Raw genomic sequence first — 12,959 nt, 5'->3', positions numbered from 1 at the left:
TCCAGGCTCCGAGCTATCAGCACAGAGCCTGATTCTGGGCTTGAACCCACGAACTGTGAGATCATGACTTTAGCCGAAGTCAGACACCGAACCAACTGAGCCACCCGGGTGCCTTAAAAATTAACACCTTGTGATGTGAGCTATAATGTTTTCTCCCTGAGTGTGTTTGACTTTATAGTAGTTTCGTTTTGTTTTCCTTTCCTCTCCCCTTTCCCCTTTCCCCTCTCCCCTTTCCCCTCTCCCCTTTCCCCTCTCCCCTTTCCCCTTTCCCCGACTGTATTTTTTAAGTAAGCTCTCTGCCCAGCATGGAGTCACGTGCTCCCCCAAAGGAGCAGTTTCTTCTCCTGCAGACGTTTCTTGTGTGATGTCCCAGTTTCTCAAGCCCCTCTTACAGCTCTTAGCTTCCGGAGTGTCCTGACCATGGCCTTCTCTCCACCCAGAGTATGAAACAAAACGGTCCCGTTGCCAGGACCTCGATGGGTGCATGTTTTTGTGTTTAGGTATTTTACTCATCTTGGAATTATTACGTGAGGTAAGGGTACAACCTTATTTTTTCCAGATGGATACTAAGTAGTTTTTATTGAGCAATCTGCTTTCCTCCCACTGATTGACTTGAAACATCACTTTTATCAGACACTCCAATACCTTATATATCTGGGTATATTTCTTCACCTCCTAATCTGTTCTATTTAGTTTGTGTAGACATGGACCAGTACCAAACATTCTAATTACTGTGGTTTGAATGTCTGCTAAGGCTAGCCCTCCCCTATTTTTCTTTGTCATTGGCATGGTTGCACTTAAAAAAAAAAAAAAAATACCAGCTGTAGAATTAGTCTATCAGGTCCATCAAAGAATCCTTTTGCTCTTTTTATTAGGACCACGTGGAATCCGTGGCTGACTTCAGTGAGCACTGACGCCCCTTTGGAGGCGTTCGTGTGCCCTGCACCTCTCCACGCTCCTTCTGTGTCCCCCTTTCTGTCTCATCACAGTGGTTTTGAATTTTCTCCATGAAGCTTTCTTTTGTTAAGCATACTCCAAAATACTTCAGCTCTTTGTGACTGTTACAAATGTGGTTGATTCCTTCCTTTCTGTCCTGAGGATGGTGGCTAGTTGTGTACAGGGGAACGCAGCTTAGATGCATGTATGGTATTTTCCCCCCATCACCTGACTCAGTTCCATCTCTTCATGAGAGTTTTCTGGTTGATGTTCTCAGGTTTTCACAGTGAATTATCATCTCTACAAATAATGATCGTTTTGCTTCCTTTCTGATTTTTTACGTCTCATTTCTTTCTGTTTTGATGTCAGCCTCACATAGTAGCCATTTAGTGTACTGCTGAGAGTGGCCGCCTCCTCTTGTTCAAGAATCACTTTCTTCCTGTTCTATGGGCGCCTGGGTGGCAGCTGACTCGATTTCGGCTCAGGCCATGATCTCAGGTCCGTAAGTTTGAGCCCCATGTCAAGGTCTGTGCTGACAGCTCTGAGCCTGGAGCCTGCTTCAAATTCTGCGTTGCCCTCTCTCTCTGCCCCTCCCCTGCTCATGCTCTACCACTCTCTCTCTCTGAAAAATAAAATAAACATTTAGGGGCACCTGGGCGGCTCAGTCGGTTAAGCGTCCGACTTGGGCTCAGGTCACGATCTCGCGGTCCGTGAGTTCGGGCCCCGCGTCGGGCTCTGTGCTGACTGCTCGGAGCCTGGAGCCTGTTTGAGATTCCGTGTCTCCCTCTCTCTCTGACCCTCCCCCGTTCATGCTCTGTCTCTCTCTGTCTCAAAAATAAATAAACTTTAAAAAAAATAAAATAAAAAATAAAAATAAAATAAACATTTAAAAAAAAGAGTACATTTATCTTGATGATTACTCAGAAATGTATGGAATTGTTGAATCCTTACATTGTACAGCTGAGAATAATATAATGACACTATATGTCAATTATACTTCAATTGCAAAAGTAAAGGAAACTAGAAAAATACCCAAAAAAAGATGAAATATGGCCCCTACAAAAAAGAAAAAAAAAGAGAGAGCGCGCAGGGGAGAGGCATAGAGAGAGGGAGACATAGAATGAATGCAAAGCAGGCTCCAGGCTCCGAGCTGTCAGCACAGAGCCTGACGCGGGGCTTGAACTCACGGACCTGAGATCATGACCTGAGCCGAAGTTGGACGTTTAACCGACTGAGCCACCCCCAGGTGTCCCAACATTAAAATTATTACTTATTATTTTTTTGCTGAACATAGGATAGTTGACTTGCAAAAGCTTTTTTACTTTGGTAAAATTTACTCCAATACAGGAGTTAAACACACATATATATACACGTATGCATATGTGTGTATGGATATATGTGTATCCATGTGTGTGTCCATACATATGTATGTATATGCGTGTATATTAGTACAGAAACCTGTGTAATTAAGTGTAGTTTTATGCCCAGATTTAAAAACCCTGTTCTGGATCTGGACGCTGGTGCATCATGGATGTGTGCCTGTGTGTCTGCACACTTGATACATGTTGGCATCCCTCGGTTCGGCAGGCCTCCTAGGACAAGCCGGGGCTTCACTGCCCGTGGGTGGAGGGCTTGGATGGGGCTGTTAATCCCACCATCGCCCCTTACCGCGTGGGGTGACCAGGCACTTGAGAAGGGAGAGGGGAGGACTGGAGCAGCAGAGCAGTTGTGGACGTTCTGGGCCTGTCAGTGGCGCATCTGCCACGTTGCTGGGCCTCGAGATTCAAGATGGATGACGCAGTCTCTGACCCTGTGGTATAGGAATGCACCCAAACAAGTAAATGTGGGAACGACGGCGCCGTAAGCACCGTGCTGGAGAGAAGCGCCAAGTGATGTGGCGGTTATGTGGAGCCAAACGCAATTAAGGGGACCTTCCCCACCAGGCAACTAACTCTCAGGTTCTCTGGCGTGGCCGCCAGAGGGAGAGGGGGTCTCCCTGTGAGGGAGCAGCCAGGTGTCCAAGTCGCCCCCGAATGGGCAAGGCCAGGCCTTGTGGGGCCCATGTGCACACACCTTTGGGGCCTTCCTTGTCCTCCTGTGGAGCCCCCCACCCCGCAACAGCCCTGCAGTCCTGGGGGAGGGGACACAGCTGTGGGAGAGCTTCCTGGGGAGGAGTGCTGAGTGTGAGAGGAGTTGCAGCAGACCCCATGATTTCTGACCAGCTCACCACTGAGGGGATTGGACCGCACGTCAGGCTGCAGAGCCTGTTGTGGGCGGGTTCTCCCAACAGCACGGCCGGCACTCGAGCCCTCACCTTGATCCTCGTCAGACGTGATCTTATGGTACTTCGTCCAGAACATTTGCTCTTCCCTTCTCTACGGATGGCGTTGTCTGCATCCCTTTGCGGCTGTGACTCGCTGCATGCCGCTTTGTCACCACAGAGGGCAGCAATTTCCGTCTTCCCATAAGAATGCTCACTTTACAGGCGTCTGTGGGGCTCAGGCGGTTCAGCTGCTGACTCTTGATTTCGGCTCAGGTCACGATCCCACGGTTCGTGAGTTCGAGCCCCTGCATCAGGCTCTGCACAGAGCCTGCTTAGGATTCTCTCTCCCCCTCTCTCTCGGCCCCTCCCCCACTTGCGCTCTCTCTTTCTCTCAAAATAAACTTAAAAGGGGCGCCTGGGTGGCGCAGTCGGTTAAGCGTCCGACTTCGGCCAGGTCACAATCTCGCAGTCCGTGAGTTCGAGCCCCGCGTCAGGCTCTGGGCTGATGGCTCGGAGCCTGGAGCCTGTTTCCGATTCTGTGTCTCCCTCTCTCTCTGCTCCTCCCCCGTTCATGCTCTGTCTCTCTCTGTCCCAAAAATAAATAAAAAACGTTGAAAAAAAAAAAATTAAAAAAAAAATAAACTTAAAAAAAGATGAAAGAGGGGCACCTGGGTGGCTCAGTCAGTTAAGCGTCCGACTTCGGCTCAGGTCACGATCTCACTGTCTGTGAGTTCAAGCCCCGCGTCGGGCTCTGTGCTGACTGCTCAGAACCTGGAGCCTGTTTCAGATTCTGTGTCTCCCTCTCTCTCTCACCCTCCCCCGTTCATGCTCTGTCTCTCCCTGTCTCAAAAATGAATAAAACGTTAAAAAAGAAAAAGAGAAAAGAGTGTTCACATTAGGAGCACAGCCACTTCTTGGGCACACAGTAAGAAAGTCCAGTGTTTAAACTCACGGAAACTACCGTCCTGGGGAGCCATGGAGGTTTGCCTCTCCTCCCCCTGCAGGTGTTATCTTTGCAGTGCGAAAATGACATGCCCGCTGATGAAAATTGAGACATCGCAGAAGTTAGAAAATAAGGTAAAAGTGAAGGCCCTGGTCCCTATCCCCACCCCCATTCAGTCCAGAATGGTGATTTCCTCTCAGGATGGAGCCTTCCAGACTTGCTTCAGTTAAGGTAAATGCAGCATGCACATTTTATGAAGTGGGCTTCTGTCATGTACACTGGATAGGAAGGGAACCCTTTTGTCTTCATGACTGATCTGTAGTCTTGGACTTCATTCCACGCTGGTACAGAGTCCTAAGGGCTGTGACAACGGAGGTACCGTTGTTCGTGTCATCAGTTCTCTGTTGGGTTTGTCCTTGCATCTTTAGCTCTGTGCGGTTGTGTGAGAATATCTGTAGGAGAAAGTTCTAGAAGTGGAATTGCCGGAGCAAAGGTGTATGTGTACCCTTTAAGTTTTGGAGGTGTTTTCAGACTCTCCCGGAGGATGGGACGAACTGGAGTTCTCCCAGTAGTGCGCGGACATGGCTGCCTTCCCCCAGCCGCACTACCCCGTGGCTCCCAGCCCTCTGAGATGGACAAGAAGTGGTGTCTCACTGTTTTATTTCATTATTAGAGGGCTTGAGTACATTTCTATGTGCCTAAAAGCCATTTGTATTTCTTTACCCAATTCATGAGAGCAATGTGAGAGAGAAATCACTTGTTTTAGTATGATTCTGGATGGTAACTTTGTTCGCTGTTTTTCTGTTCAGAAGTTTTTCACCTTTAATTAATCGAGTCTGTCTGTCTTTGTGTGGTACTTTAGGAACACTTTACTTAACCCCAAAACTGGAGAAATATTTTCCTGCTTTGTTCTGTTCTTTAGTCCATAGGAGTTTATTTTTGTGACCAGTGCACACCAGGGAGCTAACTTCATGTTTCTTCTGAATGGAGGGCCGATCGTCCCACCTCTAGTCTGAGCAGTGCGAGGTCTCCTCGCTAATGTTATTACCAAATAATCAAGCATTCACTGGGGTCTCAGGCAAACGTGGAGTATGAGACCCACCTCTGTAGTAAATACCAAGTTGATAAAGTGTTCACTGAGGCTAAGAATGGGTTCTGTCATCTAACGTTGCCAAGAAAAATAGCTAAAGATGCACCTGAGAAGGTAAGAGTGAAGGGGTTGTCTGGCTTCACTTTGGTGTCCGTTTCTGAGCACTAAGAGCCTTAGAAGAAGGCAGAGTGAAGCAAGGAGTTAGGAGGATGGATTTTACGTGTGGAAGCCACATCTTGCCACGCTGTTTCATGAACCCGGGTTGTTGGAAGGCACCTCATTCTCCTGTGCTCCCCTCCCTGCCTCTCACAGCCTAAGCGCGATGGCCAGACGCTGCTGACTCAGGTGTGGAGGCGCCTGAACCTGACGGAGTGTGACTACTTCGGGCTGGAGTTTCAGCACCCCCGGGCCTACTGGGTACGTGCTCTTGCCTCACTCTTGCAGACGGGCTGTGGGTACGTGGTGGGTGCTGGCGGTGCACGTGGCCATGGCAAGCCTCGGAGGACCTGTGGCAGCAATGGGAGCACGGAACCTTATCACAGGGCTGTTATTGGGGCTGTCCTGTGGAAATACGGAGTACACGTGCCTGTTGGCTAGGCTGAGTTCCCATCCTCCCTGAATTTGTTCTCCCTGCCAGTACGTGTGCCAAGGAGATCCAGAAACTCCCTCTAGTACATCTGTTTGGTGATCATTTTTAGCAAACTGTGCTACTAAATTGTTTATCCTTTTTGTTACTTGATAGATGAGCCTTAAAAAGTGTGGAGCTTTAATATTTACAGGTGGAACTGTTTTAAAACCCAAAATCAACCTGTTCGTTCAATAAGTATGTCAACGTTAGAGCTCCATCCACCCCTTCGTGTAGTGGTGCTCTTGCCATTGTTGTTTACAAGTGCAGCATGCACCACATAGTTGTTTGGCCTTAAAAGATGCCCCCCCCCCAAAATAATTATTGGTACCTGTTCTGTGCATAGCAACAGCAGTGTGCTGTGGCCTCGTGGTGGGGTCCCATACAGTGTGGCATCTTGGCCTCCTGCCACACTTCTCGAAGCAGGTGCTCCTATACCTCTCCCAGGTGTCTTTTTTTTTTTTTTTTAATATTTATTTATTTTTGAGAGAGAGAGAGAAAGAGAGAGAGAATTAGCAGGAGAGGGGCAGAGAGAGTTGGAGACACAGAATCCAAAGCAGATTCCAGGCTCTGAGCTGTCAGCACAGAGCCCAACACAGGGCTCGAACTCACAGACCGTGAGATCATGACCCAGGCTGAAGTCAGACATTCAACTGACTGAGCCACCCAGACACCCCACTCCCAGGTGTTTTATCAGCATTAGACTGGTGTGTGAGCGGAGAACCAAAATAGGCCCGCCTTAAATATCTCTCCTAATTATAAACAGTTCTGTATTTTGTAACATACTTATTAAATAGAGAAATCATTGAACACATCTGATCTCTTTTCTTAAATTCTCTTTAGATTTGGCTCGAACCTATGAAGCCCATCACTAGGCAAATACGGAGTAAGTCCTTTTTTTAAAGTCTTTAAAAATTCTGTTCATTTTAGATGCTTTTGTTCTTGACTGTTCAAATTGAAGGTATGTTCAGATGTTCATTGTCACTGGATAGCAGCAAGGTGATCGACAACAGTACTTGAACTTGAAAGTCATTTCACTACTTAGTCTTATCCTGTGTTAGCTGGGGGTGGGCAGTAATTTAACTCACTTCATTCTCAGATGTGGCAGTAACAGGATATGTTCTTTGATAGCACTTTAATTTTGGACCAATATGCAAAGACAAATATCGTACGATTTCATTCATATGTGGAATTTAAGAAACAAAACAGATGAACATGTGGGAGGGGAAAGGAGAGAGGGGAAACAAACCACAAGAGACTCTTAATGACAGAGAACAAACTGAGGGCTGATGGAGGGAAGTGGGTGGGGGACGGGTATTAAGGAGGGCACTTGTGATGAGCACTGGGTGTCATATGTAAGTGATGAATCACTGGGTTCTACTCTGGAAACCAATACTACACTGTATGTTAACTAATTTGAATTTAAACAAAAAAATAAGAAGGCAGTTTCTCTCTGAGTTATGAAAAGACATTGAGGTTCAATTAGCATTTGTAATTTTTTTTAACAATTTTTTTTTTCTAGAGAGAACATGCATGACTGGGGAGAGGGGTAGAGAGAGAAGGAGAGAATCTTAAGCAGGCTCCATGTTCCACACAGAGCCCAACACAGGGCTCGATCCCATGACCCTGTGGTCGTGACCCAAGCCAAAATCAAGAGTTAGATGCTCAACCGGCTGAGCCACTCAGGCACCCCCCTATTTTTTTAAAATTTTATTTTTTGTGATTTTTTTTTCTGAGTATAGTTGACACACAGTTTAGATTTTTAATAAAATAGTTCATAAAAAAAAATAATAAAATAAAATAGTTCATACTATTTTGTAATTTTAAACATTATTTTTGTTAGTCTCTATTAAATTTGTTAAATTGAGGCACATAGTGATGCCTCTTAATAATTATGTAACGCACAGGGTCCTTTCTAGGGGTCCAGATTCACCTGCAACGTTTTTAGTCCCGAATGGGAGAGAAGGGCATGCACCAGTAGCTTCATCAGTCACTGGTGACGTCAGGCCATGTGGGGCATCATCACATTTAGCAAAACAGCTCCTCTTTCCTTTTTGGTGAAAATTACATGGGTGTGTTACTATAAAATTTCAGTAAAGCTAAGATACTCAGATGAGCTAATAATACCTTGTGCTTTTTCTTTACAGCAGTCATATTGTTCTGGTTCAGTATAGTGAGCGATGGTAACATTTTTCTTTCACTAAAGTGTACAAAGATCTCAAAAAATAGTGGGATTGACCTAATATTTGTGAAGTTTAAAATGTTTCTTTTCATAGGGCCAAAGAACGCATTGCTTCGTCTAGCAGTCAAATTTTTCCCACCTGATCCGGGTCAGTTGCAGGAAGAATATACAAGGTAAAGAGCCCCTACTAAGCCACAGCTGCTGTCAGCGGGATCTAGAATTCACCTGTATCTCCAGCAGCGCCTGGCTCATCAAGTGCTCAGGCTCTATGTATTCAAAGAATGAATGAATACATCTTCATTCACCTAAAAGGTGAACAGTATACACATAAAAGGTGTGGTCAGTGTCTAGTATTAAAAGAAGCATTTAACTCTTGCACAAACACAAATGCCAGCGGAGCTTGGAAGAGTGTTTATGGTGCAAACTGGGGACAAAGGTGGGGGGACTAACACGTGTTAGTGTGCTGTTGAACTGATAGCCTCCTGCTGACACAGATTTACGCATGTGCATAAAGTTGTCAGGAGCCTAGCCCGTATGCCCAAAATACTCTCAAGTGGGAGAAGTGTTGAGTTTGAGAGTCCTTATGAATATATGAGCAGAAGTATTTTAGGTGATTTCTTTTGTTGATATCACTCTCTCGAATTCGAGATTGATTCTTCGTAGAAATGATTTGAAGAAAATGTTTACAGTTGCTTCATCTGGGCACAGATTATGGAATTTATTTTCCTTGTGTTTTATGTACCAATTCAAAACCCAAGATCAGATATAAGATAAAAGAGAACTGTGATATCATTGTGGTGGTACCAGCCTTTCTGAGCCAAAAAATGTATTTATACCTGCATCATGGGCATCTTATGAATCTCTCTTTAGAAGGTTCTTACAGAACTCTGTAACATCACAGAATCCCAGGTTGTCAGCTGCAGGGAGATGTAGAGATCCCATTAGCCCAGCCGCTCACTTTGTGGGTAAGGAAACAACCCCAAGGGCAGCAAAAAGTGTTGTTATGAATGAATACAGAGCTCATCTTCTTAGCATATTAAGTACCTGGCGTTTCCCAAAAAAGTCCTCTTTGAGGGAATAACAGGTAACGGAAGGTGTTACCTAACTGGGTCCAAGCCAACTTTATGCAGAAGGTGCTTCTTTTATTTATTAAAAAAAAAAAAAAAAAGCAGTTTATTATAAAAGAAGAAAATCTTCAGAATACAGCTACATGGAATAAAAAGCAAATGTTCCCCTTCACTCCCTGCCCACTGCGCTGTCCCCAGAAGTAGTTACACTTGAGGAGTGTCTTCCAGACGAATTCACAGCAAATGTATAAATGGAGCCAGGTCTTTAAAGAAATGGTAATTTACAAAGCAGTATCACACTATGCGCCCAGAACTGTGGGTTGGATGGCTTGTTTGGTCTTGTTTTGTTATCCACGTGTCCGTCTTTGTGTGTACAGTGCATGTGCCTGTATCTACTTTACTAAATTATTATATTAGTGCATACTTAGATCATTTCCAATTTTTCTCTGCTGTATTGCTGCAAATAAACAGCCTTGCCCACACATCTTTGTAAGCTCTAGAAAATATCTCTCCTGAAAAGTTTCATAAAAGTGAAATTGCTAAGTTAAAGGGTAGCCACATTTAAAATTTAAGAGAATACAGTAAATTTTAACAGCTCACTCAAGTATAAATTGCAGCAAGGGCAGAGAGAGTTTGTCTTGTCCATCGTAGCTCCAGCTCCAGAAATAGTACCTGGAACATGGTACAAGCTCAGTGATTATTTGTCGGTGGAATAAATGTGCATATGAGCATATTAATACTGCCTTCTCTAGTTACATTCAGGAGTGCCTGTTTCTCAGATCCTAGCCAAGGCTGAATATCATCGATCTGTCTCAAACTTCCATGGCCACATTTTAAGCTCTATCTGAATTGGATGTTGCTGATTCTTTCACAACAGAGTCATTAAGTGCAGTTGTGTGTGTGACAGAAGGGACCTGAACTTGTGAGCTTGCCCTTGAAGGTGCGGTGGGGTCCGGGAGGCGAGCATCTGAGTGCTCTCGTGTGCGCGGTGACTCTGCCCACGGAGCTGCCGCCTGCGACTTCGCCTCTTTGTCACTGTCTGCTCTGGTGTCCCTGGTCACCGCTGTTTACGGGTGCTGTCTTGCGACGGAGATGCGGGGGGTCTGCTCTAGAGCCTTCGGAGCTGACATTTGTGTTGTTTGAACTCCCTTCTAGGTACTTGTTTGCCTTGCAACTTAAGAGAGACCTCCTGGAGGAGCGTCTGCCCTGTGCGGACACCACGGCGGCCCTTCTGGCATCCCACCTTCTGCAGTGTTAGTGTCCCCAGCCGCGGGCGGAGGCGCATACGGTGTCCTAGGTGCACGGCCCTCAGGACCGCCAGCACCTGATGTACCTGCACAGTTAATGAATGTGATGAAAGAACAGGCCTTCGATTTGAGTATTTTCTCCAATAAGCTGAAGATTAACATCTACAGAGTGGAAGTCCTTGAGGCAGACAGTCTCCACCAAGAAAGGAAGGCTCCAGGCCAAGATCTGCAGCCACACGAATCCTTTCCGAATGTCTCTCATTTGTGTCTTCCCGCGTTTTCCCCATAAATGTCTTGCGTCTGGGAGCCAAGTGGCAGCCCTGACCCTCAGCACCCCTGGAAAGAGACCTCCCTGGGGTGACCATCACAGCCCCTCTGGTGATAAGTCAGTCATCAAACCCTGAGGGAAAAGAACACATTTCTCAGTGTGTCACACAGCAAGAGGTAGCTCAGAAGAACGGAAAAATTTATATTGTAGGAAGAGGTTCTGAAAAACGGTGTGTGTCTTGCTGGGGCTTTACAAAGCCCCCCGCTGACAGGGTAGGACGAAGGAAATGCTGCTTCTGGACTAGAGTCCCTGACACAGAAGTGATGTTTCTGAAATTTGAGCACAGAAAGTAGAATGTAGAAAGTGTGGGGGATCATAGGAACAGCTAAGTACGGGGGTTAATTTGTGGTTTGCCGGGTCCCCTCCCCTCCCCCACACACACCTTGCACAAATAGCAAATTTCATCACTAGGGGCCTTGCTGTCACTTGTTGATACAAGTTTTCAAAGTGACTTCGTTGTTTTTTATTGGGTTTGAGGTCTTCTCAGAGACAGCTGGCTTTCCGGTGCCAATGTGGTGTGATAACCTGTCGAGCCGTCGCCCTGCCCTTGGACATGCGCTGCGTCCACTGCGGGAACCTGCAGAGACAGGGCCACCCGCTGCAGCGTGACTCTGAGCCAGGACGTCTGGCTGTAGGAGACGTGACAGAGCAGCTGCTGACAGCATGGTGGGGTCTGAGGCTCGGATGCCGCAGCAGACCCGGGGCCCGCCTGCTCGGGGGCTGTGCCCTGCTCATGGGCGGCCGTGTCTTATGTGGGCACAGCACACCCTCAAGTGTGGCACAGTGCAGGCGACATTTCTGTGAACTTGAGATGGTCTCAAAACAAAACAGATGTATATTGTTTAAGATTATTGGGCTTTAACTACAATTCTTGAAACATTAGTGGCCTCTCAAGCTTCATGAAATTAGAAAGAGACATTGTTCGTCAAGAATTTGAGAGGCCCCGAAGGAAAAAATGATTTAAAATACATTGTCCTGAAACAAACAAGATACATATTCCTGGTCACAAGAGTCTTGAGACTACAGACAAATAAAGCGAGGTTTAAAACATAGAAAACTCAGGATAAACTGGCAACTGAGTGTCAGCTTCCCTGGGGTCACTCACCAGCATCTTTGTTCTTCAAAACTCAGGAAAAAACTTCTTTACCTGCCTTTATATTTGCCTTTAGTAGCTTAAGATGTGTGGGAAAGTAAAATACAAAATCTTGTTCATAAAATAAAAATATTTATATATTGTTTTATTACAGATTTAGGATAATTTTTTTCTTTTAATTCATGCATTTGCATATACAAATGCTTGTATTTTTCTTTATTTGAGAATTAGAATTACTGACTGTTGTTCTCTCACTTCAGCTGAAATAGGAGATTATGATGAAACCCTGGATCGAGAGCACCTTAAAGTGAATGAGTACCTGCCCAGTCAGGAGCGTTCTCTTGAGAAGATTCTAGAATTCCACCGGAAGCACACGTGAGTCTGTCAGAGTCAGCCGCTGGCACCCTGTCCCTACACTATAATGACGAAATAGTGTATTTAAGTAACGGGAGCCACCACTAAGTCTTCTGCAAGACTGACTAAAGTGACTGCCGTCCACTCCCTGGGAGGGCACAGTCTTACTGCTTTAGAAAGGCCGGAAGGGACGTCAGGGCCCTGGTAAGAGTGACCAGAGGGCAGAGCGTCAGGGGCAGCCATGGGGTCCCACCACATGCGTGACACCGTTAATGGTGAGAAGCGTGTGGTAGCCCGCCGAGCAACAGGCGGCCCTCCTGTGAGGTGGGGTGGGGCTGGCGGGCCTGCTCTTTGACTGACTTGACGCTGGTACGTCCTTTCAGGTTGAAGAGAGGTGCAGGAGGGAGGGCCAGGGCCGAGGGCCTGGGGGGGAGTTAGCTGTGATATTGAACTCCCCAAAAGGAGAGTGGACAGGAGACAAGCCTTGCCCTTGAGAAGGTGGACCAAGATGCTCACCTGGAGGACCTTACCCCGGCAAGACTGTGTGCTTCTCATGCATTTTGCCACTCAGGGCACTTGGGGAGCTCCTCTTGTGTGCCTGGCATCGGGACGGGCACCGGATACACGAGTATATTGTGGTGCACTATGGTGTGCAAGCTGAGGGCAGACAGAGCGGCCAGGGTGAGAAGGATGAATGGCCGGGCTGCTTGGGCCAGCAGGCATCTCTAAGGAATTGGCCACGTAGGGTTGGTGAAGGGGGAGTGCCAGGCGAAGGCAGCAGCCTGGGAGGGTCCAAGAGACCCAGCATGGTGCCCGCAGTTGCACCTGAAT

At 46.6% G+C, this 12,959-nt stretch overlaps 1 protein-coding gene across 5 annotated transcripts in view; it reads left to right on the top strand.

The window, feature by feature from the left end:
• The window catches only part of FARP2 (FERM, ARH/RhoGEF and pleckstrin domain protein 2), a 107,313-nt gene that overhangs the window by 41,437 nt on the left and 52,917 nt on the right, over nt 1-12,959 (top strand). For all 5 annotated transcript variants that reach the window (XM_058698528.1, XM_058698548.1, XM_058698539.1 and 2 more), the window contains exons 3-7: nt 5,545-5,649; nt 6,701-6,743; nt 8,134-8,212; nt 10,262-10,359; nt 12,035-12,149. In XM_058698528.1, coding sequence (XP_058554511.1) covers nt 5,545-5,649; nt 6,701-6,743; nt 8,134-8,212; nt 10,262-10,359; nt 12,035-12,149 — 440 coding nt within the window. The remainder of the gene's footprint in view (nt 1-5,544; nt 5,650-6,700; nt 6,744-8,133; nt 8,213-10,261; nt 10,360-12,034; nt 12,150-12,959) is intronic.

The sequence above is a fragment of the Neofelis nebulosa genome, chromosome 2 (genome assembly GCF_028018385.1).
Source record: "Neofelis nebulosa isolate mNeoNeb1 chromosome 2, mNeoNeb1.pri, whole genome shotgun sequence".
NCBI classification, from domain to species: Eukaryota; Metazoa; Chordata; class Mammalia; order Carnivora; family Felidae; genus Neofelis; species Neofelis nebulosa.
Note: the sequence above shows the minus strand (reverse complement) of the source record. Positions and strands in the feature narration are given on the sequence as shown.